Raw genomic sequence first — 27,083 nt, 5'->3', positions numbered from 1 at the left:
ATCTGATTAAGTGCCGAATTTCAGATCCTGCCAAATCTGGGGATGCTGCATTAGGGGTCCCATACTGTACTAAAATCTCCTAATCAAATTTGTATTATTTTGATAAGATATATCACACGACATGCTACTACAGTATGGTTCTAAAGCTAACAAAGGCTTCTAAAGGCAAAGGCAATTGTAGCTTTTTTATAACTATGCATTTGCTCTACTAACTGTTGTTTAATATTTCTAAGAGATTTTAAGTATCTTTGACCATAAAGTCTCTTTGTCAAATTTTGTATTATTTTAAGATTTATCAGACCATACAATACTCTAATACGAACATTTATTTAAACACTTTCTTATTTTTTCTGTATTTGAAAGTTTGATTAGACATAATAGAAAGAATCTATCATATATGCATCATATAAAGATTTTATGTGACAAGAATAAAATTTAACATAACTCTACTTTTTCTTCATTATGAGCAGCAAGAAAATGTTTATTCAAATTAGATTTAAACCGGAATTTTTCATCACACACACTGCATGAGAAGTGCTTTTCTCCAGTATGTATAGCAGAATGTTCATTTAAATATGCCTTCCGGGTGAATGTTTTATTACAAACTTTACATAAATAAGGTTTTTCTCCGGTATGAACACGGAAGTGTGTATTTAAGCCAGTTTTCTGAGCAAAAGTTTTCTTGCACACACTGCATGAATAATGCTTCTCTCCGCTATGAATAAGGTAGTGTCTATTTAGAGTACCTTTATGATTGAACGATTTATTACACACACTGCACGAATAAAGCTTTTTGTCTGTATGAATAGAAGCGTGCTTATTTAGATCAGTTTCCAGTAGAAATGTCTTATTGCATACATTGCACGAAAACGACTTTGGACTAGTATGAACCAGACAGTGTCTATTAAAACTGTCCTCGTCAGAAAATGTTTGACGACATTCACGACACGAGAGCAACTCTACGGCATTGTTGCTATTTAAAACAGTATTCTGCATGAACACTCCATCACAGGAACTGTTTAAATAAAGCTTCTCTCCGTCATGAACGAGTGAGTGCTTATCTAAATGGGTTATCCGTGTGAATGTTTCATCACAAACACTGCATGAATACAGTGGTTTCTCTTTGGTGTGGATACTAGAGTGTTTATTTAACTGGGCTAACTGCATGAACGTTTTATCACAAACACTGCATGAATATGGTTTCTCTTTGCTATGAATAAAAGAGTGCTTCTTTAAAATTTCTCTATGAGCGAATGTTTTATTACACACGCTGCACGAATAAGGTTTTTCACCCGTATGAACGAGGTAGTGTCTTCTTAAACTAGTTTTCCGGGAGAATTTTTTATCACACACACTGCATGAAAAATGCTTTGCTCCAATGTGAACAAGTGAGTGCTTATTTAAATGGTCTAATTGTTTAAATGTTTTATTGCAAACACTACACGAATAAGGCCGTTCTCCAGTGTGTATGAGGGAGTGCCTTTTTACACTTGCTTTATGTGGAAACGATTTACCACATACATTACACATGAAAGGTTTTTCTCCAGTATGAGTTTGACGGTGTCTATTTAAATTAGCTTCCAGATTGAATGTCTTATCACACAAATTACACCTGAATGGCTTCATTCCAGTATGAGTAATATAATGTCTTCTTAAATTATCCTTCAGTGTGAATGTTTTATTACACAGACTGCATGAATAAGGCTTTTCACCACTATGAACAAGTGAGTGTTCTTTCAAATTATTATTAAAATTCAACGTTTCGCTATTCATACTGCATAGATGTTTTATCACACAAATGATGTTTTATCTCACAAAATACACCTGAATGGCTTCATTCCAGTATGAGTAATATAATGTCTTTTCAAATTTTCCTTCAGTGTGAATGTTTTATTACAAACACTGCATGAATAAGACTTTTCTTCACTATGAACAAGTGAGTGTTCACTCAAATTATTTTTACAAGTCAACGTTTCACTACACATACTGCATAAAAAAACGCTTCTCCTTAAAATGAACAAGACGGTGATAGTTAGAATGTTTTAAAAGTATTATGAAGGACATTCCAAAACTTAATATTTAAATTTCTTTTCAGTACAAATCATGATTTATATTTAGACCGCATCTTACGACGAAAGCAACACTGCACCTGTTTTTTTCCTTAGTACGTCATAATAAATAAGTTTCTTTAATAAAATAAGTTGCATGATATGAATAATATTGCTTAATATTTATACGTATTCGTATGTTGTTTTTTTCGCCTCAGTTACGGCCAAAAAGCACCAAAAAGTTCTATTGAAATTTGCATTAAACTGCTTACAGCTCTCATATGTAATTTAACATCTGCTCTCCGCAGTTGAGGAAACAATGTATGTGCCAAAGTCGATTTCCCATATTTCCCACCAATCAGGTTTACAATCGCAAGCAATTTTTTTTCACTTGCTCTAGTATTTAGCGATCAAAATGGGCTACAGGTGGCGAAGAGCAGAATGAGCAAAACACTCTACCTTCGGTTGCTTTCACGTCCCGCACTGGACTGATCGTTATCGCAGCAGATCTCCGAAGTTGTAGCGTAACTACCACTATAAATATTAAATACCAAACCACTAGTACATAAGACATGTTAACTTGATTCCATCACGAGGATAGATGAAGGTTGACATAGTCGATAATTATATCCCCTCATTGGTGACCCGGAAGTGATATGAATTCGCTAACATGATGGATGATCCACATTAAACAGTTGATTTGCTTAACATAAACTGCTCAAAGAAAAAAAATATCCGGTGAAGTAAATAAAATCTCCCGGTAATAAACAATATGGAAAGAAAAAAAAAAGCAATGAGCGAAAGGCTATAAATAAAAAAAAATAAAGAAAAAATATAATGAGCAGAAATGTTATAAGTAAATAAGCAGCATGAATCAACTAGTGGAATCCGTTCATCGAATTCTATCTCAGATAAAATTCTGGAAGGAGAGTAATGTGGCGTAACTACCACTATAAATATTAAATACCAAATCTCTAGTACATAAGACATGTTAACTTGATTCCATCACGAGGTACCTTTTTGATAGATGAAGGTTGACATATAGTCTAAAATTATATCCCCTTAGTCAAGCATCATTGGCTGCGGTCAGTGTGCGGGGGGTGACCACTTGGATCAGTCTACGTAGTGACCGAGGGTGTGCGATTTTGGTCCTCGTTAAACTGTTCGACCGTGAAGTGCTCGACTTCGAGTGCAATTTGACGGACTACCGAAGCGGGGGTGCCATCCCCTCCACAGAGGATCAAAATTGTGATGGCATGTCTTCGGATCATACTTAGGTATGCTTCCCAGACCGTCGCCAATGACCCATTGTGCAGCTCTAGTGCGACGTAAATGAACAGCAACATCCCATGCTTTCACCATAAGCTTGTAATGAGTTATAGAAGAAGGAAGTACGTTAGTTTATGTCTTGATTTTCAAATAGATTAAAATCCTTTAAGGTAGGAAATTATATGGAACTCAAAACTACATTAAACATAGATCTAAGAGAAAGCGGCAAGGAGATTTCAAAAAATATTTTTAGCGATTAAATACCAAAAAAATTAAGAATAGGAGAAATATCCTAGTACATTCCTATACAACTGAAAAGGTCCCGCAGTGGAAAGATCGTTAAGACACAGTTCCCAGCAGATCACAGAAGTCAAGCATCACTGGCAACGGTCAGTGAGCTGGTGGGTAACCACTTGAATTAGTCAGCGTAGGGACCGAGGATGTGCGGTATTGGTCCTCGTTAAACTGTTCTACTACCGGTACCGGTACTCAAATTCGCGTGCAAATAGTCGGACTAGCGAAGCGGGGGTGCCATCCCTTCTGCAGACAATCAAAATTGTGATGGAATGTCTCCGGATCATCCTCACTGATATTTTCCAGACCGTCGCCAATAGCCCATTGAGTAGCTCTAGTGCGACGTATAATGAACTACAACAACAACGACAATACAACTGAAAAGAGGAGGAGAGGGAAGGGGGAGGACCAAAGGCCAGTGCCGTAACTTCATCCTGCAATCCCTGGGGCAAAAACGTTTGGCGGGGCCTTTCAAAATCTTTCCGTTCTCCATCTCTAACTGTCATTTTAGTTAATTATGTGTCATGTTAGCGAATATATTTATGAAAACAAGTTACTTGTTCGCATATAAATTGGATTAAAAAATATTATGTGTTTTCCACAATGCAAAATACAAAATTTGAGCGAAATTGGTTAATCCTGAGAAATTAAATTTTAAAAAAGTCGTACATATAAAAGTCAATTTCAGAGGAACTAATCAACCAAGTTCACTTAAATTTTGTATTTTCCATGTGGAATTAGATACTTTAAAATTATGCACAAAAAAAAACTATATATCTTACAAGTTTTCTGACTATTATTAAATAAAAAATAATAAATATTTACTAAAAGTTATTTTTTGCATGGAATTATCTTTGGATAAAAGAATTTTGCTATCGTGTGAAAAAATTTTTTTATTCCCTTAAAAAGCTCTCGAACTTTGGCGAAGTACGAAAAAATAAAATTAACATTTGGGGGTTGAAACTTTGGATAGCTCAACCAAACAAAATATTGGGATCATATTTCCCGGATTGCGGCTACCTCCTATTCGCGATCGCAACACTCGAATACGCCATTTGGGGAGAGACCGGTTTCATGCCTTTAGCCCTTCTCCCTTCCCTCTCCTCCTCTTTTCAGTTGTATAGGAATGTACTACGATATTTTCCCTTTTCTTAATATTTTTCCTTTTTATTTAATAAGAATATTTTTTAAAATTTCCATAATACTTTTCTTTAGAACTATGTTTAATGTAGTTTTCAGTTCCATATAGTTTTTCAAGTTAAAAGATTTCAATCTATATGAAAATCAAGAGAGAAACTAACGTACTTCCTTCCTCTATGACTTTCCACACGCTAATGGGGAAAGCATGTGAAGTGTTGCCATAGGAAAAGAGTTCCGCTCTACGCCACCTGCAGCCCATTTCGATCGCCAATATTATAGAGGTTAGGTAATCGAATTAGTTGAACAGAAGTTATGTTTATTCAGGGAAGGATGTTTCTGTGTCTGATTACGTAACTTAAAATAAAATATCATCTGTACTATTTAATTTGCGTATTTAAGGTCACACCCACGAAATATTAAGATGGAGTCCTAGAACGTGAAGATCCGATCATTAAATCATAAGTTTTTCAGGGTGATCCTTTTTTGGTTCACTGTACGTTAATGTTACCAATTTACGACATCTCACAAAGGAAATATGACTAGGAAAAAAAAATTAATGTTGTCTACTCTCGTCCCCCATGTCGACAGTAGCCCCCTTTCCCTCTAAATATAATGCTAATCATAAAATACCAATTTTATAAGCCTCTTGAATCCAGTTACTGTATCGTTAGGAAGGTCTTTTCCAGACAAAACCATTATAAAAATGAAAATTATTTTCTAATTTCAAATCTAAAAATTTCAATTCCTCGTTGAAGAAAATTATCGAATTTTTTTTTTTATCGGCACTTATACACACATTTTAAAAAGTCACAATTGCGAAAATATTCAGAAATATTTTTCTGTATGTACACCGATTAAAAAGCCAAAAGCAAAGTTGCCAAATTCCAAAATGGACTGGTCCCTAAAAAATATAGCTATATTATGAAAAGAATTTATTCTTGAATATTTGGCCTATGTGATCATATATGACAAGGAGTAAAAAAAAAAATAATTTTTTTTTTTTGGTATTCCAAACGAAAAAAGAGAAAAATTCAAAGCATTTTTGCTAATTAAAAAAAATTATTTTTTATGGCTTGTCATGACAATGAGTTTTAATTGCTACGGATTTCTAAGCTGATGTTCATAGCTTTTTATATTAAAATATATGCGATTTTCAAGATTTTTTAAATAAAATTAAAAGTTGCATTTCATTTTTTAATGAAAACAAAGTTTTCAAAAAGCTGGAAAAATTCGAAGTCCCACTTTTTAACAATTTAAAAAATATAAAAAAAGAGCGAAATCCATGCGCATAATAAACAGTAAAATGATCAATTAAAGCACTATAGAAATGAAATTTTATATACGGATATAAAAAAAAGCAATTTTTACGTGACCATTCTTATAAAATAATTCGAACAGTACATAAATAAACAATTTTAAATGTATTAAATGAGTTAATGCAAACATGTCCTTACCTAATTGGAAATAAATTTACTTTTGGTTTTCTTGTTTTCCATAGAAAACCTTTATTAAGAATGGGAATTATTGATATCACGATTTATGTTTGAAAAAAGACAGTTGCAAATAATTTTAATTACTCTTAATTAAAGTTAAATTTTAATTTCGAAAATTAAACAAAATAAAAGCGAACAAAAATTTATATCTGAATTTAAAAAAAATAATTCAAATGACGCAATTGAATGAGCTAAAAATTGGAATTTAACAGAAAGTGATAAGAAAGTTTGTCTCAGAAATTTGTCTGTCACTTGAATTTAAGCACTATAACTTTGATTGAATGCAAGTAATATCAGTAAATCTTATATTACCAATAAAAAATAGCTATAATCTGTAAAATCTCTTCTTTTCCCTTCCCTTCATGATGGTCCCTTCATGGTTTTAAAACTTAACTTTTAGAAAAAACGGAAAACATAATGAACCCTGATTTCCATTGATTTGCTATTAACCTCTACATACTTCGTACTTGGTCAGAGTATTCTACCATACGTTTATTTTTCGAATCTAAGTTAACATATACACAAATTAGGGATTCCAAATTAATATATAAAAAAATCTGTAAGAGTTGAAACAAGGAAATCGGTTTTTATCCCCTAAATATTAATTTGAGTTAATCTTTTATTATACTTTAGTTTAGATAAGGGTTCTAAAATATATGTTAAAGATTTGTTCCAAAAATATATATTTATATTTTGTACTTTATCATTATATCTTAGAGCATTACACGTTTAGTTAAAGTTATTCATCAGTTCTGTAGGTTTTAAAAATATGTTCTAATGAAAACTATAATTTTAAAAACCCTCATTTCCCGTTAACCGTTACTAAAAATATTACCAAATGAATATTTTAAAAACCGCATATTTTTTTCTTATTTTCAGAATTATGTTTTTCTTAAAGATTAACATTATCACAGAAATTTTACCAGAATTTTTTCCTTCGTGTAGTTACCAATAAAATATTTTTCCGAGTAAAAAAAATTTATTTTGATCCTACTTTTGAGTTGAAGATCTAAAATTGAGACTGAAAATTTTATACCGTTTAATTTTAAGAATAGGTTCTTCAAGTTTAACAACAACAACAAAAATTTATTCCCTTAAAATTAAAATTTCCCCCCATTTGAACAAAAAAGAATTTCTTAGATGGCTATAAGTACCTTAAGAATTGTTTCATTTTCCCCCTATTTTAATGACTGAAAGATTTAAAAGAAAAGGAAGTGAAATGAGGCAGTATAATGAATGATGTGATATTTCTGTTTATTGCTTGAACAACACAGAATGTCCAAATCCAAATTGTTCGGAAGTCGAAGCCGAATGTAAATATCAGCCAGTTTTCATCAAGTCGATTACAGATTAAGTAAATTAAAGTAATTTTAAGCATTAATAGAAAGTACCAACGCAAAATAAAGTGGTAAAAGAGTAACAACGATTCTCGTTGTAAGTACAAAACTTGTGATTTAGGTTTTAAAAAAATGGATCTGGAATAACTGGTGAAATGTGTAAAGAAAAGAATTTGAAATTTAAAAACAGTGAATAGAAGCAATTGAATTATTCAACCTATTTAAGAAAATAGTTGAATAGAAATTGAAAAATATTGTATGTTAGGGATCATAAAATCAGTAGCAACTGCAACTGCTGGCACTAATGCAGACTGGTACTAATGAAGATAATCCTCTGAGAAACACTAGTGAAGTCTAAATTATCGACAATTTTATCAATTTTCTAAATAATGTGTTAGAGCTAAATAGCTACTGCAACTGCTGGGACTAATGCAGACTGGTACTAATGAAGATAATCCTCGACAATTTTATCAATTTTCTAAATAATTTGTTTGTCTCAAAAAATTAATCCCGGCCATTAACCCATCACAATTTTTGACTTTGCGATCGAGTAATCGTATATTAAATTGAAAAAGTTACATTTGAAATGGTGCGATTTAAATATGCTAATTTACTAGTTCAGAAAATATAATTAAAATTATCTAAATACATAATCGTTTTAAATAGACATGAGAATTTATTTTTTGGCGATCAAAATATGGGATTTTTGTCATCCTTAAAATATGACTGTTATTATAAAGTTGGTAAAAGTGATCTAGATTTCAACCACATTCCTGTTTTTGTGCTTCACTTTGGCTTGAAAACTAATCGTATGATTCGATAAAACTTTGCTTGCAACTATAAGATAACTATACTAACTATAAGACTACTAACTATAAGACTACTAACTATAAGATACTACTAACTATAAGATACTATTCAAAATAATCTATCACAAATATAATTTAAAATAATTAATACTTACTTTTATTATTTAATTTTAATTTGATAAAAGAATTCTGAGCAATAAATTTTTGCTAGTTCTTTATATTCTGAAGTAAGATTTCATAAAAGTCCGGAGAAAAAAAATTTCGAGTTGTGGAATTATATTATCAGAAGTAAAATAAAGCAGCTAACACTTTATTAAACAACTATTTTATCTTAAGCAGAAATAGTTTTCGATAATTTATAGTAAAACTTATTAACTAAAACCATAACATGTCCGAATTTTAATTCTAGTAAATTAAACAAAAAGGAAAAAATCATTTTATTTCTTTATGATTGTATGACTTTGCACGTTTAGAATGAGCCTATAGTTTTTTAACATATATTAATTATAAATATTAAACTCTATTGTATTCAAGAAAACACCAAACAAATGCATAAGTAGTTTAATTTTAAAAATAGTTATATGTATTGTAAGGAAAGAATATTATTTATTTTTGAATATCATTAAACCATTAGATGACTTTATTTTCGTTTTCTTTCATATTTTATGACATAAATATTTAATGAAATACTTTGGCTTACTACTTAAAGTCACCTTTCGTATCTTCATCTTTGGTCAACAAATTCTTTTATTTACATCAGTTAGTCTTTAACAACTTTTTTTCTACTTCAAAAAATAACCTTCACACACGAAATCCAAAAGCAGAATGTACTTAATAATGATTCTTACTTATTGTTCAAATTATCTTTGAACAATGGATACTTTTATATCTAATATTATTTCTTTCTTTCAACTGTAATTGTTTAACTACATCTATTAACATTGTTGAAACATTGGGGTACACAAAAAAAATTAAAAACCAACTCAATAGTCATTGTTAGTGAGTGATATTATTTAATTTTTAGAAAAACGGAATACATAATGAAAAATGATTTCCATAGATTCGCTATTTAATATTTCCATAGATTAGCTCTACACAATTAGCACTTTATCAGGAGGTTCTTCTCGATATATATTTTCAGATTCTTAGAAAAAATATAACTATATCTATTTAACTACATCTGTTGAAAGAGTAGTGTACACAAAAAGATAATTAAAAAATACCTTAATAGCCATTGATAGAAAGTGAACTTATTTAATTTTTAGAAAGCATAAAGAATCAGAATTTGCATAGTTTTTCTATTTAATTCTATACAATTAGTACTTTATCAGAGTTTTTCACGAAATCCACCTTAAATATAGATTTTTAAAATCCATGTTAAAGATTAATACCATTTACAGAATCCATAATAATTTAGAAAATGTTCTATAAAATTTTTAAAAAAAGGCAATCGTTTTATTTTATTCTCTAAATATTAATTTGAAAAATTATTTTGTTTTACTTTAGGTAGGGTTTTTTAAAATAAATATTTATACTATAATATGTATTCTCCTCAGTAATAAAGAAATTGGAAAAGTTAGTAAACGGATTGCCCAAGACCAAACTAAAGGAAAACAGGGCACTAGGGGACATGTACTATCAGAATTGGCGAAATCAGAATAGTTTAATTAGTTTCTACTTACCAATTTTTTTTTCAAGAAATACAAATAATTTTCATTTAAAAAATTCAAATAAATACAGTCACTGCAACTTCTGAGTTAAAAGTACTAAAATTGAAGGGATATTAAAACATTTAAAATTTCCAAAAGTCTTCTGTTGCCTTTGACCAGTCTCGATTTCCTCCAGTCATCAAACATATTTGCATTGCATGTCATGTAGTTGATTGAATAGCGATAGCATTTTAGGGAATATTTTGTGTATTTAACTCGTCAGTTTATGAAGAAATATAAAATGTACATCTGTTGTGAAGCTATTTTATTCCTAACAAAAGATATTTTTGTCACATGATTATTCTTTTTCTTTTTATGGAACACATTTTTCTCAATGAATTTTTATCAGTCTTACATCTCAGGAATACCAGATCTATAATCCTAAGTAACCATAACAGATTATTGGGACCAGAAATGCAGTTTTAGTCACGAAACCGTAACAAAACCATAATAACCATCATAAATCATAACAAATGATTAAAATTGTACAATATTAGCCAAATAGAAACAGAAAATTTCAAATAATTTGAATTTATTATTAACTTCATCAATTTCGACAAACAAATTCCGAAACTCTTGAAAGCAAAATTTTCTCCTTCTGGAGCAAAAGAAGAAATATTCTGTTTCTTAGATGGTTTCTAACTAAAGAAATTCTTAATCGTTCGTAATCACGTATTTTATACTTATTGTGAGATTAAAAAAAATGGATGTGAAGTTAGACTGTATAATGAAAAAAGTGGCGATGAAATAGTAATAATGGTTTGATTTTAATACAGGACTATTCATAACTGTGTCAGATATTTCAAAACGCTAAATTTGGAAATAAAAAACTGAGTTTTATAAAGCAGAAACGAGTCTTGCTGTTACTGCTGAAACAGTTACGGTTTTATTTAAAGTTGCTAGTTTTGATGGTAATGTTTTTACTCTATTCTAAAATAAATGAGTGTTAGCATTGATTTATTTTGTAAGGGTACACTAACTTCAAGCATGTTAACTGGTAAATGGCCTTTGTTAAATTGCCATCTAAAATAAGTCTGAATGGTTACCTCTTTTCAAAAGTTGTAGCCGAATGAAATATGAGCAGGTTTTGACTATATCAATTGCTATTTAAGTAAATAAAAATAAATGTCTGACAGGTAAGAAAAGTAACACGTGAAAGAAAAGTGCCAATGCAAGTCGAGTGATAAAAGAGTAAATGGTATATGCTGTGCAAAGACGATCACACAAAAAAAGTTTTCCCGGTTTAAATACAAAACTGGTGAATTGAATAAAAAACATGGCACTTGAACAACGAGTGAATTATGAAAAGAAAAAAAAAAACTTTTATTTCAAAAAATAGTAAAAGAAATATTCGACCTAGATTGGAAAATTGTGAAATGACTTTTAAAAAAAAAATAGTGTGTGGAGTACCTCCGCGCGGAAGAAGTTAAACTTCGCAACCTGCGACGTTAATTGTAGAAGAATCAGCAGTCGTAGAAGGATCACTAGTTCTATTCAACGACTCTTTTTCCTGCTCCGCTCGCTTCCGTGCTCTGTAATAACGGTAATATTGTGCATTTTTCCCTCGTTGACCTCTTGAATCAGTGGAAGTGCTTGTGGTTGCCTCGTCGTCTCGCCATGGATAATGTATTTGTATTAATAATGTATGTGAATTCGTCATAATGTAATTTCAGAAGAGAAAGCATAACAATCGATATTCACAAGAGACGTACCTTGACATAACCTTAAATCCGTCACATTGTCCGTGGGATTGTTTTCACTCATTTTTTACAATTGTTATCCACTAAATTTGAAAATAAAAAATACTGCCCTATTAAATTGTATGTGTATCAAAACAAACTAAAAAAAATATTTATAGAAAAACAATACTTTCATGACTTTTATTATTTTTATGCTAGTGACAACCAAAACAATACGGAAATGAATGAGGGAAAACTAGATCCTACCACGTGATTTCCCGGCCAATAAAAATGTAGCGTTAAACGTTTAACGCAACCTTGTTGGAAGTCGCATAAGAAGTATAACTTCAAAAATTATATAGATAATCATAAAATCCAAAGCATCTTGTACTAAAAGGAGAATGGAATAATTGTTTGAAAAACATTAGTGAAATCAAAATTGTCGAACCCAAGAAAATGCAGACTTTGGATGAAGTCGTTGGGAGAAAGTATTTGGGAAATTAGTTCAAAATGAAAAGAGTTTTGGATAGATTATAAAATTAGGGCAGAAAATTTAAATGTGTTAACTCTAGAAATGGAAAGAAAGAAACCAATACAATTGACTTTTCATGTAAGGAATTTAAGGAAAAGTACAAAAACTCGCTAAATAGCCCGATTGTCTCAAAAGTACACCAAGAGAAAGATGAAAAGAATGGAATTCACTTTAAAATGATAGGCTTTGAAATTATGTGTTTATAAAAATTAAATTAAAATTTGAATATTATACTTAAATAAATTGTGTTTTTCTATACTTAAAAATAAATATTTTTTCATTATTTCTCTACTTATTATGTTTGCCCCATTAACATTAATTTCCACGACTGACATTTAATTATAAACTTATTACAATCACAGAGTCCGGTGTGGCTTAAAATATAGTGATATGACAACTTGTATATTAAATGAAAAAGACGAAATTTGGTTTTTGAATTTTATGCTAGTTAGAGGAAAGCCTGTTCTGTTTTTAAGATGTTGTAACTGGATTACTTTATATTGTTAGCAAAGTTTACAACTATTTATTTTAAGTAAATATATCAAAGTAAAAAATCAAAACATAACAACCTAGCAGATTTTCAAAGCATAAAAGCTACTCTACGAATTTTTTCATTTTATGTTGCATCTTAATTAAATGTTTTGTGTTTGTGATCAAATATCTTATTATTATTTAAACCATAACATCAAACATATTTTACTAAGTATGAGTTAAAAGTCAAACAAATATGAAACTTAACTTAGTATATTTTCAATATCGTTTTCGAAAAAATAAAACTTTTATATGATTCTATCTAATTTCAAAATTCACAAGTTTGAAAGGTCTAACAAATGTAAATCACTGGAATTTTTTTTTTGGCTTTCCAAAAAAAAATATTTTTAAAAAATCATTGGCCAAAGAAAAATATTATTTCCTTCATTCGGTAAATCAGTTTTATTAAGTAATTAAAATAATATTAAAACGATAGGTAATTATCCTATTTAATTAAAAAAATTATTATGTTGTATAAAACATGTTACATATAAATTAGGATTGTTATGTAATTAAAATAGCATAAAAAGAATACCGAGCAATAGCCGTTATAATTTATAAAATAATATCAGTGTTAGGAATATACGGCAATGACCTGCGCATTTCACCTTAGTAATAATCCTATTTAATTAAAAGCTATTTGACAGAGTTGGAGAACTTCAGATTACTCGTACTTTATTAAATTGTCAGAATTAAAAATGGTGGAATTAAAACTATCAAAATTAAATAACTCACATATCTTCATCAAGATTTAACATTTTAGTATCTTGTAATTTATATTCCTCTTCGCACAACAGCGAGATAAAAAATGGCTTTAATAAGCATAAAATTAGTTTTTTTTTTTTTAAGTTTTAAAATAACTATTGCTGCTTTTTATCTGTTGCTGTCAGAAAAGTCAACGCAACAATACCAGATGTGGAAACAAATAATTTCTTTATTTTTAAATACATTTAATGTGACACTCATATCAGACATCAACATATTTTTGCTAATAAAATAAACTGAGGAAAAAAATCAAACAAACTAGAATAGCTTTGATTAATTTTTTGTTTCTTGATATTTTCAATGCATATATAATATGTTAAAAAAATGATTTGATTATTTTTAGTTTTTTTTTAAATACAATTTATAAGAAGTGAGATTCTCAACGGCCCCCTGAGTGCATGGAGCCCTCGGGCACTGCCAGGTGGCGCTCATGCGTTAAGACGGTACCGGTCCCCTTACTTGTTTATAACTAATTTCTTTGGAATAGTAGTATAGTAAAATATAATCTCCAACCGAGTTTGAAAATTATAATTACCATGATCCCAATAGTGTCCTGTTACCAAAATAGAGCATCATTGGTGTCACTAATAGTGTGGCGAAATTTTAAGTACATTTTCTTGTACTTAATTAATTTTGCAATTTAGTTCATAGCTTATTTTTTTATTTCAATTCGTTCCTTCAACCAAAATTAATTAAGCGTAAGTTACGTCAATTTGCCAATGTTTACTCTCTCTCAAGTAATTTAGTAACATTTCTCCATTAATTTTGCTTTTTAGCTTATCATTTTGCTTCAAGTAACTATTATCAATATTATTTATTACTGGAGTAAATTATAATATTGCTGTTTTTTCATGCTTTCCCTCAGAGAATTAGCACTATTTCTGCATTAATTCTGTTTCACAGTACAAAACTTACTGAGCGTAATGACACGGTTCCCAGTAGAACTCCGAAGTCAAACATCACTGGCTGCGATCAGTAAGCAGGTAGGGGATCACTTTAATCATTCTGCGTAGGAACCGAGGGTGCCCGTAATCGGTCCTCGTTAAACTGTTCTACCGTAAAGTGCTCGCGCAATGTGCGCAGGTTGTCGGATTACCAAAGCAGGAGAGCCAATCCCTCGGCAGAGGATCAAAATTGTGATGGAATGTATTCAGATCATCCTCAGGGATGTTTCCCAGGCCAATAGCCCATTGTGACGTAATTAAAGTACCTACTTACCTACCTACAAAACTTATTTTTTTACTTCAATACAGGCTATTTTAAATTATTTAATTTTATAGTAACACGTTTTAAAAGCATATCTATAAGCAAAATAAACACGTTCTATTTTGATGACGCAGCACGCCTATGCAACTACGATCACGTTGATCATTCTAATCTGGCCTAACGAATTAAAAAAATATTAAGTATTACAGAACGCACATTACAACACTTTTTTTTATTAGAGCTGTAAGCTAACAGACATCACTTATGCTATTTTTAATATGTTTGACTAAACTAAATCCCCTGTAATTTATTTTAAAACAACGGCTACCTCTGAGCCAATCAAATGCTCCATTTTTTTAAATGTCTCTGAAAATAAANTTAAATTGTAAGGTATACAATTTTTTTTACGTAATTTTAAAGAATGTAAATTTACATGATAAAATACAAAATTTTGAGCGAAATCGGTTTAATAGCTCCCGGAAAATTGAATTTTGAAAAAAGTCGTATATTTAATATTCGATTTCTCAGAAACTATTCAACCGATGCTCTGAATAAGGGTGGTCCATTTTTTTACGCACTGTATTTATTTAGCTTCATGTTAAATGTCCTATTTTTTAGAGTTTACGGTAAACCCGCTAAACTGATACAAGGACAGACGCGTAAATTCTTTGTTTTAAATTATTTAGCTAGTAATTATGAATAATTTAAGTAATTATTAATAATTTAAGTAATTATTAATAATTTAAGTAGTTATTAATAAAGTTTGTAATTATTACTAAAGTTGGTAATTATTAGTTATTGGTATAAATATGCATACATAGAATATGAGTGATTTGCTATCTTGCATTTCTAATCAATCAAAAATTTGCTTAATCGCACGTTTTTCTGGAATATTTATCTTTCGTTTCTTTTGTTATATTATCACAAATAAAATCAACATTAATAATTTCGCAACGTATTTTGATGACATGGCCGAATTCATATTTTAAAAGGTATATGAAACCACGTTTTTTTTTTTTTTTTATATTGATACTTTAGAAGTTGTAAGAGCATGTTTCTATAAATTTAAAAACGGAAACTCAACAATAACTGATAATTAAATTTGCAGTTTTCGATTAAACGCTGGGTAAATTCTGAATACCATATTTTAAATTAAACTATATGTATAAATATATATATAGTCAATCTTTTTGGGGAGTGGAAGTTCTAACTCATATTATTCTATATCTAATAGCATGAAGCAGCACCAGAATATGCAACAAATAATTTTTAAAAAAAGTAAAGGCTGTACATTAGGTGCTAGGAATGCATAGCATTGTAATATTAGGGAAATAATCCATTTTGGAATGTGGATAAAAACCTATTACTACCATACCTATATTAGACACCTATAATAGGCATAAAAAGTTTCTCATCACCACAATACTTTTAACGCAAACATCAGTAGTATTTAATGTCAACGTTTGTAATAATTTGGCGATTTTCTACGTCCTTCAAAAGAAGTACCGATAGTAGTTCATTCGCTAAAAATGATTATAAAAATGTTAATTTCCTTATTAATAGTTTTAAAGAATTAAAATTAATTAATTTTTGCAATAGAAATTGAAATAATCGTTTTATTAGGAATCTAAACTAATCGAGAAAAGATTATAGCTCGTTCACCAGGAGTTGGTGAGGGAATTATATTATCGACGATGTCAACCTTCATTTATCAAAGGGTACCTCCAGTTAGAAATTAAGTTAACATGTCCTATATACTAGTGAATTAGTATTTAATATTTATAGTGGTAGTTACACCACTATACTTGACTCTGCCTTCATCACGTTTTACGCGACGATGCCATTTCGTTATTTTGGGGAGAAGGTGGTGAGCAATCCTGAACAAGGTTGCTATTTGGCGATCGTATGGCGAAAATATTTACTTCGCAAACTTTATCCGCATTTTTTAAACATTAAATTACTTAATAAATTGGATGATATCTCGCTGCATTTTTTATAGTATTTCTCTCTTTTGAGTGAATAGTTTGTCCTTTTTGAGACATTTTGCAGGGAGAACAACAGTTTTAAGATATATTTAATTAGCTAGAGAAACGAAGGATATAATAGCAGATGATAGAGCGAAGTGACTGAAAAAGAATTAACTATTTGTGTTTGGTGCGCATTAAGGGTTGTCTCAATTTCAAGAGCGGAGATGTTTCTCTTCTTACTCCCCCGCTGAAATGAACTCTGAGTTCGAGGAGGTGAAGTCAAGTGCAACTCCTGGTAAACGAACTATATTCGTAAATGAGAATCGTAAAAATTTGGCATTTTGTTATTGTCGCCAATGATGCTCAATTACTTTTGGTAATAAGTACAAATTGAAATAAGAAAAAAATTATGCTCTTAAAAGGTAAATTAATGGAGTAAAGGTACTTATTCATCAGGATAAACCAGAAAAATTCACCTTATTATTGAAGCCAATGGTTCTTAATTAATTTTAGTAATAGGTATCAATGGTTTTATGTTAATTGGTGCTTTTAATAGAAACTAAATATCCTAATATTCGTACTAAAATATCTGCTATTTGTGCCGTTGAAAGTGGTTTTTATGGCACATCATAAAAGATATGTTCCAAAAAAAAAAATTTTGATTGTGGTACTTATTAATTATAGAGAGTTGACCTCGAAAAAAAAACATTATGCCATGCCAAACGATATAGGGTGTAATTAATCGTTATTTTGATGAGAAGAAGTTCGAGTGTTTTATTTAATTTGATAACATGTTTTATTTAATTTAATAACATAAAGCCACAGGGAAGGGCAATAGATGATAACGGGGGGGGGGATTGGAATTCATTTAGCTTAATTAAATGTATCGGTATGTGTTTTTTAGTTTAGAGCACAATTTCGAAGAGTTTATTGATACCAATTTATCGATTATTCACTTCTTTATATATGCATAATAAATGGATATTCAGATAATAATAAATAATCATCTTTACTTTCACTTCTTAGTTTTTTATTGTTAATTGTAATAAATGAATTTCATGAAAATATTGTTAGAATCGTAATCTTAATGTACGATTGATAGGCAGGTCGCACTAGTGCTGCACGAAGGGCTATTTCATTTATTCCATTACCATCGTTGAACAGCCGACCCAATTTTGGGTTTACGACTACTAATGTTCAATTCCGTACCTTTGTAATTTTGAACACAATCTAGAAGACGAGGGAACTCCTGAATCAAGTATTGGGAGGCATTTGCTTTCACGGAGGACTCTTTGATGGAACTAACTACATTTACTTTACATGGAGAAGAAAACCATGAAAACCTCCCATGAGGGGGCGAGTCCCTCCCAAGGTTTAGAGTCCCCTTGCCCGAAGGCAAGGGGACTCTAACCCCTGATCCGTCTACCACTGATGATGTCACTACGTCAGTAGCGTGGGTCGGTGCAAACCGGAAGCGAATTCGCATCGACCAGTTATAGCTGGGATTCGATTCCAGTTAGCTCATCGAAAAAGCGAATGCTCTATCCCCTGAGCCACCACGGATCACAATGGGCTATTGACGACTGTCTGGGAAACATCCTCGAGGATGATCCAATGACGTACCATCACAATTTTGCTCCTTTGCAGAGGGGATAGCTCCTCCACTTTGGTAACACGACGATCTGCGAGTGAAGTCAAGCACTTTACGGTAGAACAGTTTAACGAGGACCGATACCGCGCACCCTCGGTCCCTACGAAGGCTGATCAAAGTGGTTACCCACCCGCTTACTGATCGGTAGCCAGTGATACTTGACTTCGGTGTTCTACTGGGAACCGTGTCTTTACAATCTGTGCACTGCAGGACAGTGTATGATAGATTGTGGCAGAAAATAATTGTTTACTTGATAATTAATGTAACTTTTTTTTTTGCAATCTTGAGTATTTATGAACCAGCGTATTTAGAACAAGTTATATAAAATAAAAAAAATAAAGTCAATTTCTAGTAAGGTCAACAGAGAAAATTTTTATTTTAGTTACTTTTTGTTAAATAATTGCAAATTAATATAAATATGTATATACATATGACAGAAACACAATATTAAGTGGGAAAATAGATAGCGAATTTCCTTGCAATTTTCCTTTTTCTTTTCTATGCTTGGTGTTGGACTATTATTTTTTTATTTTATTATCATTGTTTGTTACTATTTTCTTCGCTTTCTATTTTTTGAAGTGAAACTTCTAATGCGGCTTCCAACAAGGTTGCGTTAAACGTTTAACGCTCCCATGGCAACGAGCGGCCTGTGATCCTTGGAGGAGATTTTAATGTGAATTTCTCGTTACCTGAAACATTATTAACCTTCCTTAAAGACAAATTTTGATTGGAAATGAAAAATGGTAGGAACGATCCAACAGGGGTAACTACCATTGATGCAGTTTTTGCAAGAAATATTGAAAAAATAGAACTCAAACATTTCCTATCTTACCTTAGTTATCATAATCCCATTGTAAATGATTTGGATATTTCTCCACTCGAAAATGATAATTAAAAGATGCGATCAATTGTGGATTGTAAGCAATGTTAATAAAGTTTGTCTTAAAGAAACAATATGATTTCACTGAAAATCAATTTCTACCCCTTCCTATTTTCATTTCCACATTACGAAGTTTCACTTCTTCCGCGCGGAGGGACTCCACGCACTACTTTTTTTCTTTCGTTTCTAATTCATGAAACTAATGGTGGTCTATAATTTCTCATTTTATCTATCTCTTGCAATTCCATTATATCATGCTAAATATCTTATATATAAGAAATTTTTGCCTCCCATATGAAACTAAAATTAATTAATTAAATTTAATTAATGAATTAATATTTAAAAAAAAATTATTTTATTAACATCAAGTACCATCATCTACCAGTTTAAAAAATGTATTTGAACTCGAATTGGTGAATAAAAAGTACTCTATTAACGATTGAAAACTTTAAGATATATAAATACATATAGGAAAAGTGTGGAGTAATAGTAGGAATTAAAGAAGAAAAAATTATTTAAAATTGTAATTTTGATGTATGATTACAATCAATCGACTATCAGTAATTAATGTAATTTGTTGCAACTTTGAATATGCTTAGAAAACGTGTTGTTTAGCAAAGGAATTTATGATATGTAAATAAAACATGGAGATACTACATGTAAAATGCTTGAAAAATTATTAACGTCCATAAGACGTTTTGTTTTCCTAAAATTCAAATTTCAAATGCAAATGTTTCATCTAGAGCAGAGGTCGCCAAAGTGGTCTATATAGACCCCCAGGGGTCTATTTAACAAAAGTGGGGGTCGATCTGAGCCAGGGGGTCGATTCGAATCGGAAGGGTCGATTGCTGGTCGAAGAAAAAGCAGTTCTTAATACGTAAATCCCAAATATCTAATTGAGTATGTAAAATTTGTGAATTTTTTTTATAATTGACTTAATATCAGTTTCTTTATCGAACATAAATTAATAAACGCATCATCAAAAACGTGGACATCAACCTGCAAGAGGAGTTTGCTGAATTATTATCGGATCTTGAAGCAAAGACGTTTTCTAAAAATTTAACAATAAGTAAATTTTGAACGAATATAAATATGATGCAAAAATATGTAGAACTTTATGAAATAGCTCAGCCTTTTTATGCTAGCTTTTCCAAGTTCCTATATGGTTGAAACCGGTTTCAGTGACGTAAATTCAATCTTAACTAAGTACAGAAATAAATTAAATGTGGAGTTACGAGGGGGTATAAAATTAAAATTGACCAATTTTGAACTCAATATAGCGAGCCTTGCAAAATAACACCAGGCACACTCATCTCATTGGTTAAGAAGCAATAAATCTGTAGTTACTTTACTTATTATTTCTACTTATTTATAATTACTTATTATTTAATAAATATTAAGGTATTTAAATTTCAATATTAATATAATTTTCATTAAACTATTGTTACACAACGTACTATTACTTTAATAAATGTTTAAATCATAAAATAAATGTATAAACACAGTATCTAATAGAGTTTTATCTGAATTAAATGTAGAATGGGGGTCGATGGAGATTTCGAAAAGTTATATAGGGGTCGAAGATGAAAAAAGTTGGGCGACCCATGATCTAGAGCCTAAGAAAATGCATGCAACATTTTATCATCTTTTCTTTTAAGTAACAGTTGATGCTTGGTAATATTTATAAAAGATTCGTTTTAAATATTTGCATGCATTTTGCAGATAATAATTTTTTTTTTATTCCCGCATAAACTCTCAAATATTGTCTACGTAGTAATACGCATTTTTTACGTGATTCAGATTTTTTTTGTGAGGCTGTACTAACAAAAACAATATCTGACCTATTGAAATGTCAGATAATGCATTTTTGTTTTTAAGATTCTAATCATATTCTAGATAACAAGATGGTAGAAGGAAAAAAAACAGAAAAGATTTGAATTACATAACTTATCAAAAAATGTGTATAAATTGACGAGAAAAAGCTTCAGAATGTTTAATCATAACTCGTTTACAACTATTATTTGATGAAAAGCAACAGACAAGTTAAACTATTATTAAAACTAGGAAAATCCATAGATCAGTGGTTTGCTTTGAAGTTAAATAAAGTAAGTATAAAAATAATATGAACAGTTATCAAAATATATTGCGCCCTGAAGTTTCATTATTTTTTATATAAATATATTTGATTGTTTTGATAGTTAAAAAGTTTAAGGTTATTTTTGAATGATTTTAAAAAATAAACTGAATTTATTCGGTATCTGTAATAATTAAAGCAGGATCGTCTCTCTTCTTTGTGTTATTCTTATTCACTGTCTGTGCTGGTGCTTTATTTTTTTTTTTAATTATAAAATACGACGTTTCCTTTTTAGTTATCTAAAAATTGATTCGTAATTCAGTAAAAAATTTGAATAAAACATTTTATTGAATAAAAAAGCATTTTATTCAACGAATATTGAGTTTTATAAAAGCATGCTTTTGATAGAAAATTGATTTTACATCAGATTGGGCTTATATTTAATGTGATTATATTTTATTTTTTGGTTTGTTTTTTCAATAATTGATAAATTTCAATAATATACATATGTTGGTATAGATTTGGAATAGTATATTTATCAATTTCTTCAATAGATATTTTATAATTATTAATACGAATACGTAGTCAACAGTTTTAATTATATTTTTTTTAATTACCTGTCCACTGGTGTTTCGCAGAACTATTTTAGCAACTATTTAATCAGATTTTAACATTTTTAAAATTCTTATTCTTTTCGCTACCACGTATATTATTTTTTCATTAATAAACTAATCAATTTTTTTATTACTTTAATTTCGGTTTTTCCCTTAATGTTAAATTCTTTTTTAACTTATTGTAAAGTTTTCATTAAAAGAAGTTTAGAATTATTGTCAGCTAGCTGAGAACAAAATCATGTGAAGAAATTAAAAACATTCTGTTGTTTAAAGTTATTCGATACGAAACAGCTGACTATTTACTAAGCATACTATTTTTTCGAAAAATGGAGATAAATTACTGATTGTCCTTTTCTTTATTATTTCGTTATATTCACAGTATAAAGATATCAAACATAAAAAAATGTCAAATACGTAGCCAAAGTATTTAAGCGTCTTAAAATATCTCAGTATCTTAAATTTCGTCGCAACATCATAACTATAAAATTGAATTTTTAAATACCTGACCGCTTGTGATTCACAGAACTATTTAACTAATTAGTTCATTATATTTTTTACTCTTTCTTTACTTTTACTTTTTCCCATAATATAGCAAACTATTTTGTTTAATTTTCATTGGTGCTTAAAGGTTTTCTTTACATTTACTCTCGTCGTAATTAATTGTTAAGTTTTTTTTATTGTTTCAGAACTAGTCTGTTAGCTGATAAGGTTTTAAGAACATTTTCTATGCTAAAATTACTGAGTCCAAAGTCTGACTGATCATAGTTAATAAGTGCACCCTTCTCTCTAATGTTGAACAAGCAAATTATTTAATAATTTACTTAATTGTTTCTTATTTATTCTGTTTGTGAAAAGTAAATACATTTTAGTGCAACTCCAAAAAAACCACAACTGTTTGCTTTGTTTTTTAAATGAACAAATTCGAACCGCTATTTTATTTTGATGTTTAAACATATATATTATATACTTAATGTTAAGAAAGCCGCTCTTCTAAAAAACGATGCTGAAAAAATTTGCTTTTGTTAAAATTATTTTCCAACTTTAATACTAAAAATTGAAATTTGTAAAAAGATTCCAAAGCCGTGTAAATTTTAGAATCATTTGATTTGAAAAATGTAATAAAGAACACGTAAATTATTTTGATTAAAAAAAAGTAAGCCGCTGGAAGGTAAAGATACTTTTTACAAAAAACTGTGAAAACCAATTTTTCCTATATTTCGTCATACGAGGATAAGATTACATTGTTCCAAGGAACATACTCAATCATTTCGCTATTTCCAGAATTGAAATCTGATTGCCGAAATAAATTATTCCATGAAAGCTAAAACGATAAAAAATATAACAATTATTATTTATATAAGCTTATTCCATTGATTTAATGATAGCGGTATCAAGGTTCAGCATATGCGATGGATGCCCCTTTTACTATTATACTATAAATGTATTAAATCATAGAGCTTCAATAATTTATTTTAAGCAAATCATTTAACACTTTTAAGCAAATAAGGGTATAAAAATAAATTCGATCGAAATACGCCTAAAGTATACCCTAAAGTATATGTCGAACAAACTGTGGAATCCATAAATAAAAAATACGTTTTCAAACAACTTCGAGTAGACAGAAACGCTAACTTGTTTAAAATAGCCGTCCTTGTAACTATTTCATTTTGATTTATGGTGCTGGGGGACATTTTCACATTTGACTTTTGAAATTTCAATTGCAAACGGATTTTTTTTTATGTCCTTCAAAAGTGTTATTAAGGCTTGCAGTAAACAAAAATTGTACTGCATTTATTTTTTTAGAAAGTAGTGACTAATTATTATTTTTTCAATCTCCGAATCTATACCTTTATCTTATGTAAAACTTATTTTAATATCAAAATACGAAATTTAATATATTGTCCTACTTTATGAATTCATTCAAGGAACTGAATCAAAAAGATAAAAACTTCCTTGATTTGAAAAATAATAGATGATAATAAAAATAGACCTATTTTTCGACTTTTATTTCCCTCTTCATTTTCCTTCCTGAAGTTTTTATCATCAATTATACTGTTTTACATTTTTGTCTCGATCGTTATTTTGATAAGAACTTTGCGCTATTTAAAATTAAACATATGTATTTTAATATTTTAACAGGATTCCTGTCGTCTTTAAAGAAATTAAGAGAACCGTAGCATCCATATTGTATCTATGAAGTTATCATCAACTTTAAAATTAAAATTTTGAGACCAAACATTTCGAGTTAATGAAAGTGACCATTTGATCTTATAAGTTTTTGTTCCACAATATCAGTATACTAAGCATCCTACGAACTCCGTTCAAACGGAGGATATAGTATCGGATAACCGTAAGAAGACAGAGAAACTAAAGAAGCGGTATATGGGGATAAATGTAGTTTCTTGTAATTGAAGATCATGTTGTGCGACATTTTATGGTGAATATGCGAAAATAAGGTTCAGAATGTATTTAAACATCTTATTTTTTTTATTTATAACAGCTTTTTTATTTATACAGCTGACCTAATTTTATGGGTTTACGACTACTGATGTTCAACTCCGTAGCCTTGTAATTTTGAACCCAATCCAGAAGAGAAGGGAACTCCTGGTTCGAGCATTGGGAGAAATTTGTCTTCGTGGAGGACTTTTTGATCGAGCTAAAGCGCATTTGCGTTACATGGAGAGGAAGACCACGAGAACCTTCCACGGTTAACCTGGCGGCAAGGGGACTCAAATCCATGATCCGTTTACTACTGAGGATATTTCACGTCAGCACTGTGGTTGGTGCAAGCCGGATGCTGAATTCGTATCGACTGGGATTTGAACCCGGTTTGCCTTAGTGTAAGGCGAATGCCCTATCGCTCTATCCCATCGCGGCTCATTTAAACATCTTCAATCAAATCATCTCTATCCAAAGAAAACCATGTAACTTAAATATCTGACAGAATGAACCCTGGTCAGCTCATTGGAAGGCAAACGCTCTATTACCCTGAGCCATCACGGCTCAGTAGAAGTTTATTGTACATTTCTATATAATCATTACCTATGACTTTTTTTTATTTCATGTTAAAAGCAGGTAAAATAAAAGTAGATATTTTTCACAGAAAATGATATGACGTCACCAATTTGGTATTTTGAGATCTATGAGAAAGTATGAATTTCAAGTTTATAAAGGAAAAATGACCGATTTTTAAAATTATATTGCTATGAAAGAGCTTGAAAAAATTGTTGCGAAGTTAATTCCGCAATTTCACTGCCAAAAACGGTCGGTTGCTGACGATCATTGCCTGTGACGTCATTGTACGTAAAGCATTCTAGCAAGTACCTACTATCAGTGTTGTTTACATCTACACACACACACACACACATCTTTGTCAATACAGGTTTATTATAAATTTAGTGATGGAGCAATTCAGTTAAGTTCATTCCAAAGCAGAATATAAATTTAAGATATGGATCATATTCATTATTCGATCTCATTTAAAATTCTAAAATATTGAGAACATGCAGTTTTTAAAAATGAATAAGCATGAAAAAATCATAGATATTTAGTTAATAATTTTTAATAATTAATAATTTAGTTAATAATTTGTAACAAACCTGACATTTCAAATTATTGAAATTCAGAAAAACTGAATAATTTTAAAAAATATTAAAATTCGATTTGATGTAGACTAAGCACTCAGTTAGCAAACTGAACTAATGAATAAATAAATATTTTCATGAAACTTACTGTTGTAATAAACATGACATAATAAAACAGCATCTAGCTTCATCAACTAAACATAGAACATTCGAAATATCTGCTTATATTTCTTTACCTACAGCTTTTAAAAAAGAGAGCAGATATTGCATCAATTTGCTAAAAGTGGTAATATTTAGTTAGGCAAAAACAATTTTTAGTTCCTTTTCAGCCAGTCTCTTTAAAATTAAGATTAGTAAACTTTGTTTATTTTCGCTTGTTTTTAGCATTTTGTGCACAGGGAGACTTCGGCCGCCAAGGATCGAACTCACGACATCTTCGACATGGGCCCAACGCCTATGCTATCCAGCCAACCAAGCTATCCTGGTCAGGCTATTGCTCTACATATATCAAGGAAACAGATTACTGACTAGTCGATTAAACTATTATTTTATATTTTACAGCTAAAATGAAAATATTACAATTTGTTGCCTTTTTTGCCAAAACAGTTGATGTAAAATATCTAAGTATTAATTTAAGGTCTAATGCGTAGTCTGTTACCTAAGTTGAGCTTTGATGAGTAACGCAAGAATGAAGAAAAAAAATAAATTTCATTAAAGCTATGTGATTTTGAAAAGAAGTTGATTTTGGGTCTTTTTTGAAAAGTCCTCCCACATTGTCAACAAATTTTTTCCTTCATATTTTTTGTATTTATACCACGCTTTAGAGTATAATACACAGATAAATTCAAATAAAAAACAGTCCCGTAGTGGACTGATCGTAAAGACACTGTTCTCAGTTGAACACCGAAGTCAAGCATCACTGGCTGATGTCAGTAAGCAACGGGTGACCATTTTGATCAGCTGCGCTGGAACCGAGGATAGGCGGTATCGGTCCTCGTTAAACTGTTCTACCGTGCTCGACTTCGCGAGCAGGACGTAGGGTCACCATAGCATGAGAGCCATCCCCTCTGCAGAGGATCAAAAGTGCGATGGCATGTCTTCGGATCATCCTCAGTTGTCATCCTCAGGCGATGTTTCCCAGACCATCGCCAATAATCCATTGTGCAGATGTAGTGCGACGTAAATAAGGTACCAACCAAATAGAAACATTTCTAAGTTTAAAAATGTCAAAATTTTGCCTCCGAAGGTATTCGGATACATTACTGTTGCTGTAGTTCATTTACGTCACACTAGAGCTGCACAATGGGCTATCGGCGACCGTCTGGGAAATATTCCTGAGGATGATCCGAAAACAAGTCATCACAAATTTGATCCTCTGCAGAGGGGATGGCACCCCTACTTCGGTAGCCCAACCACCTGCACACGAAATCGAGCACTTTGAACAGTTTAACGAGGACCCATACCGCTCACCCTCGGTCCCTAAGCAAACTGATCCAAGTGG

The 27,083-nt window shown here is 30.5% G+C and overlaps 1 protein-coding gene and 1 pseudogene across 1 annotated transcript; one reads left to right on the top strand and one right to left on the bottom strand.

The window, feature by feature from the left end:
* Positions 1-308: 308 nt before the first annotated feature.
* Positions 309-2,533, bottom strand: LOC107449251 (zinc finger protein 888). The gene has a single exon (XM_016064734.3). It carries the CDS (start codon positions 1,771-1,773, stop codon positions 436-438), a length of 1,338 nt encoding a protein of 445 aa, XP_015920220.2. The 5' UTR covers positions 1,774-2,533; the 3' UTR covers positions 309-435.
* Positions 2,534-21,320: 18,787 nt separating this feature from the next.
* The window catches only part of LOC107439159 (flavin-containing monooxygenase 5 pseudogene), a 9,977-nt pseudogene continuing 4,214 nt past the window's right edge, over positions 21,321-27,083 (top strand).

The sequence above is a fragment of the Parasteatoda tepidariorum genome, chromosome 6 (assembly GCF_043381705.1).
Source record: "Parasteatoda tepidariorum isolate YZ-2023 chromosome 6, CAS_Ptep_4.0, whole genome shotgun sequence".
Lineage (NCBI taxonomy): Eukaryota > Metazoa > Arthropoda > Arachnida > Araneae > Theridiidae > Parasteatoda > Parasteatoda tepidariorum.
The sequence above is the reverse complement of the archived record's forward strand: the minus strand, read 5'-3'. Positions and strand labels throughout refer to the sequence as shown.

Excerpts from the sequence above, each read along its gene's own strand:
- LOC107449251 (XM_016064734.3), bottom strand. The coding sequence starts at position 1,773 with ATGAATAGCGAAACGTTGAATTTTAATAATAATTTGAAAGAACACTCA.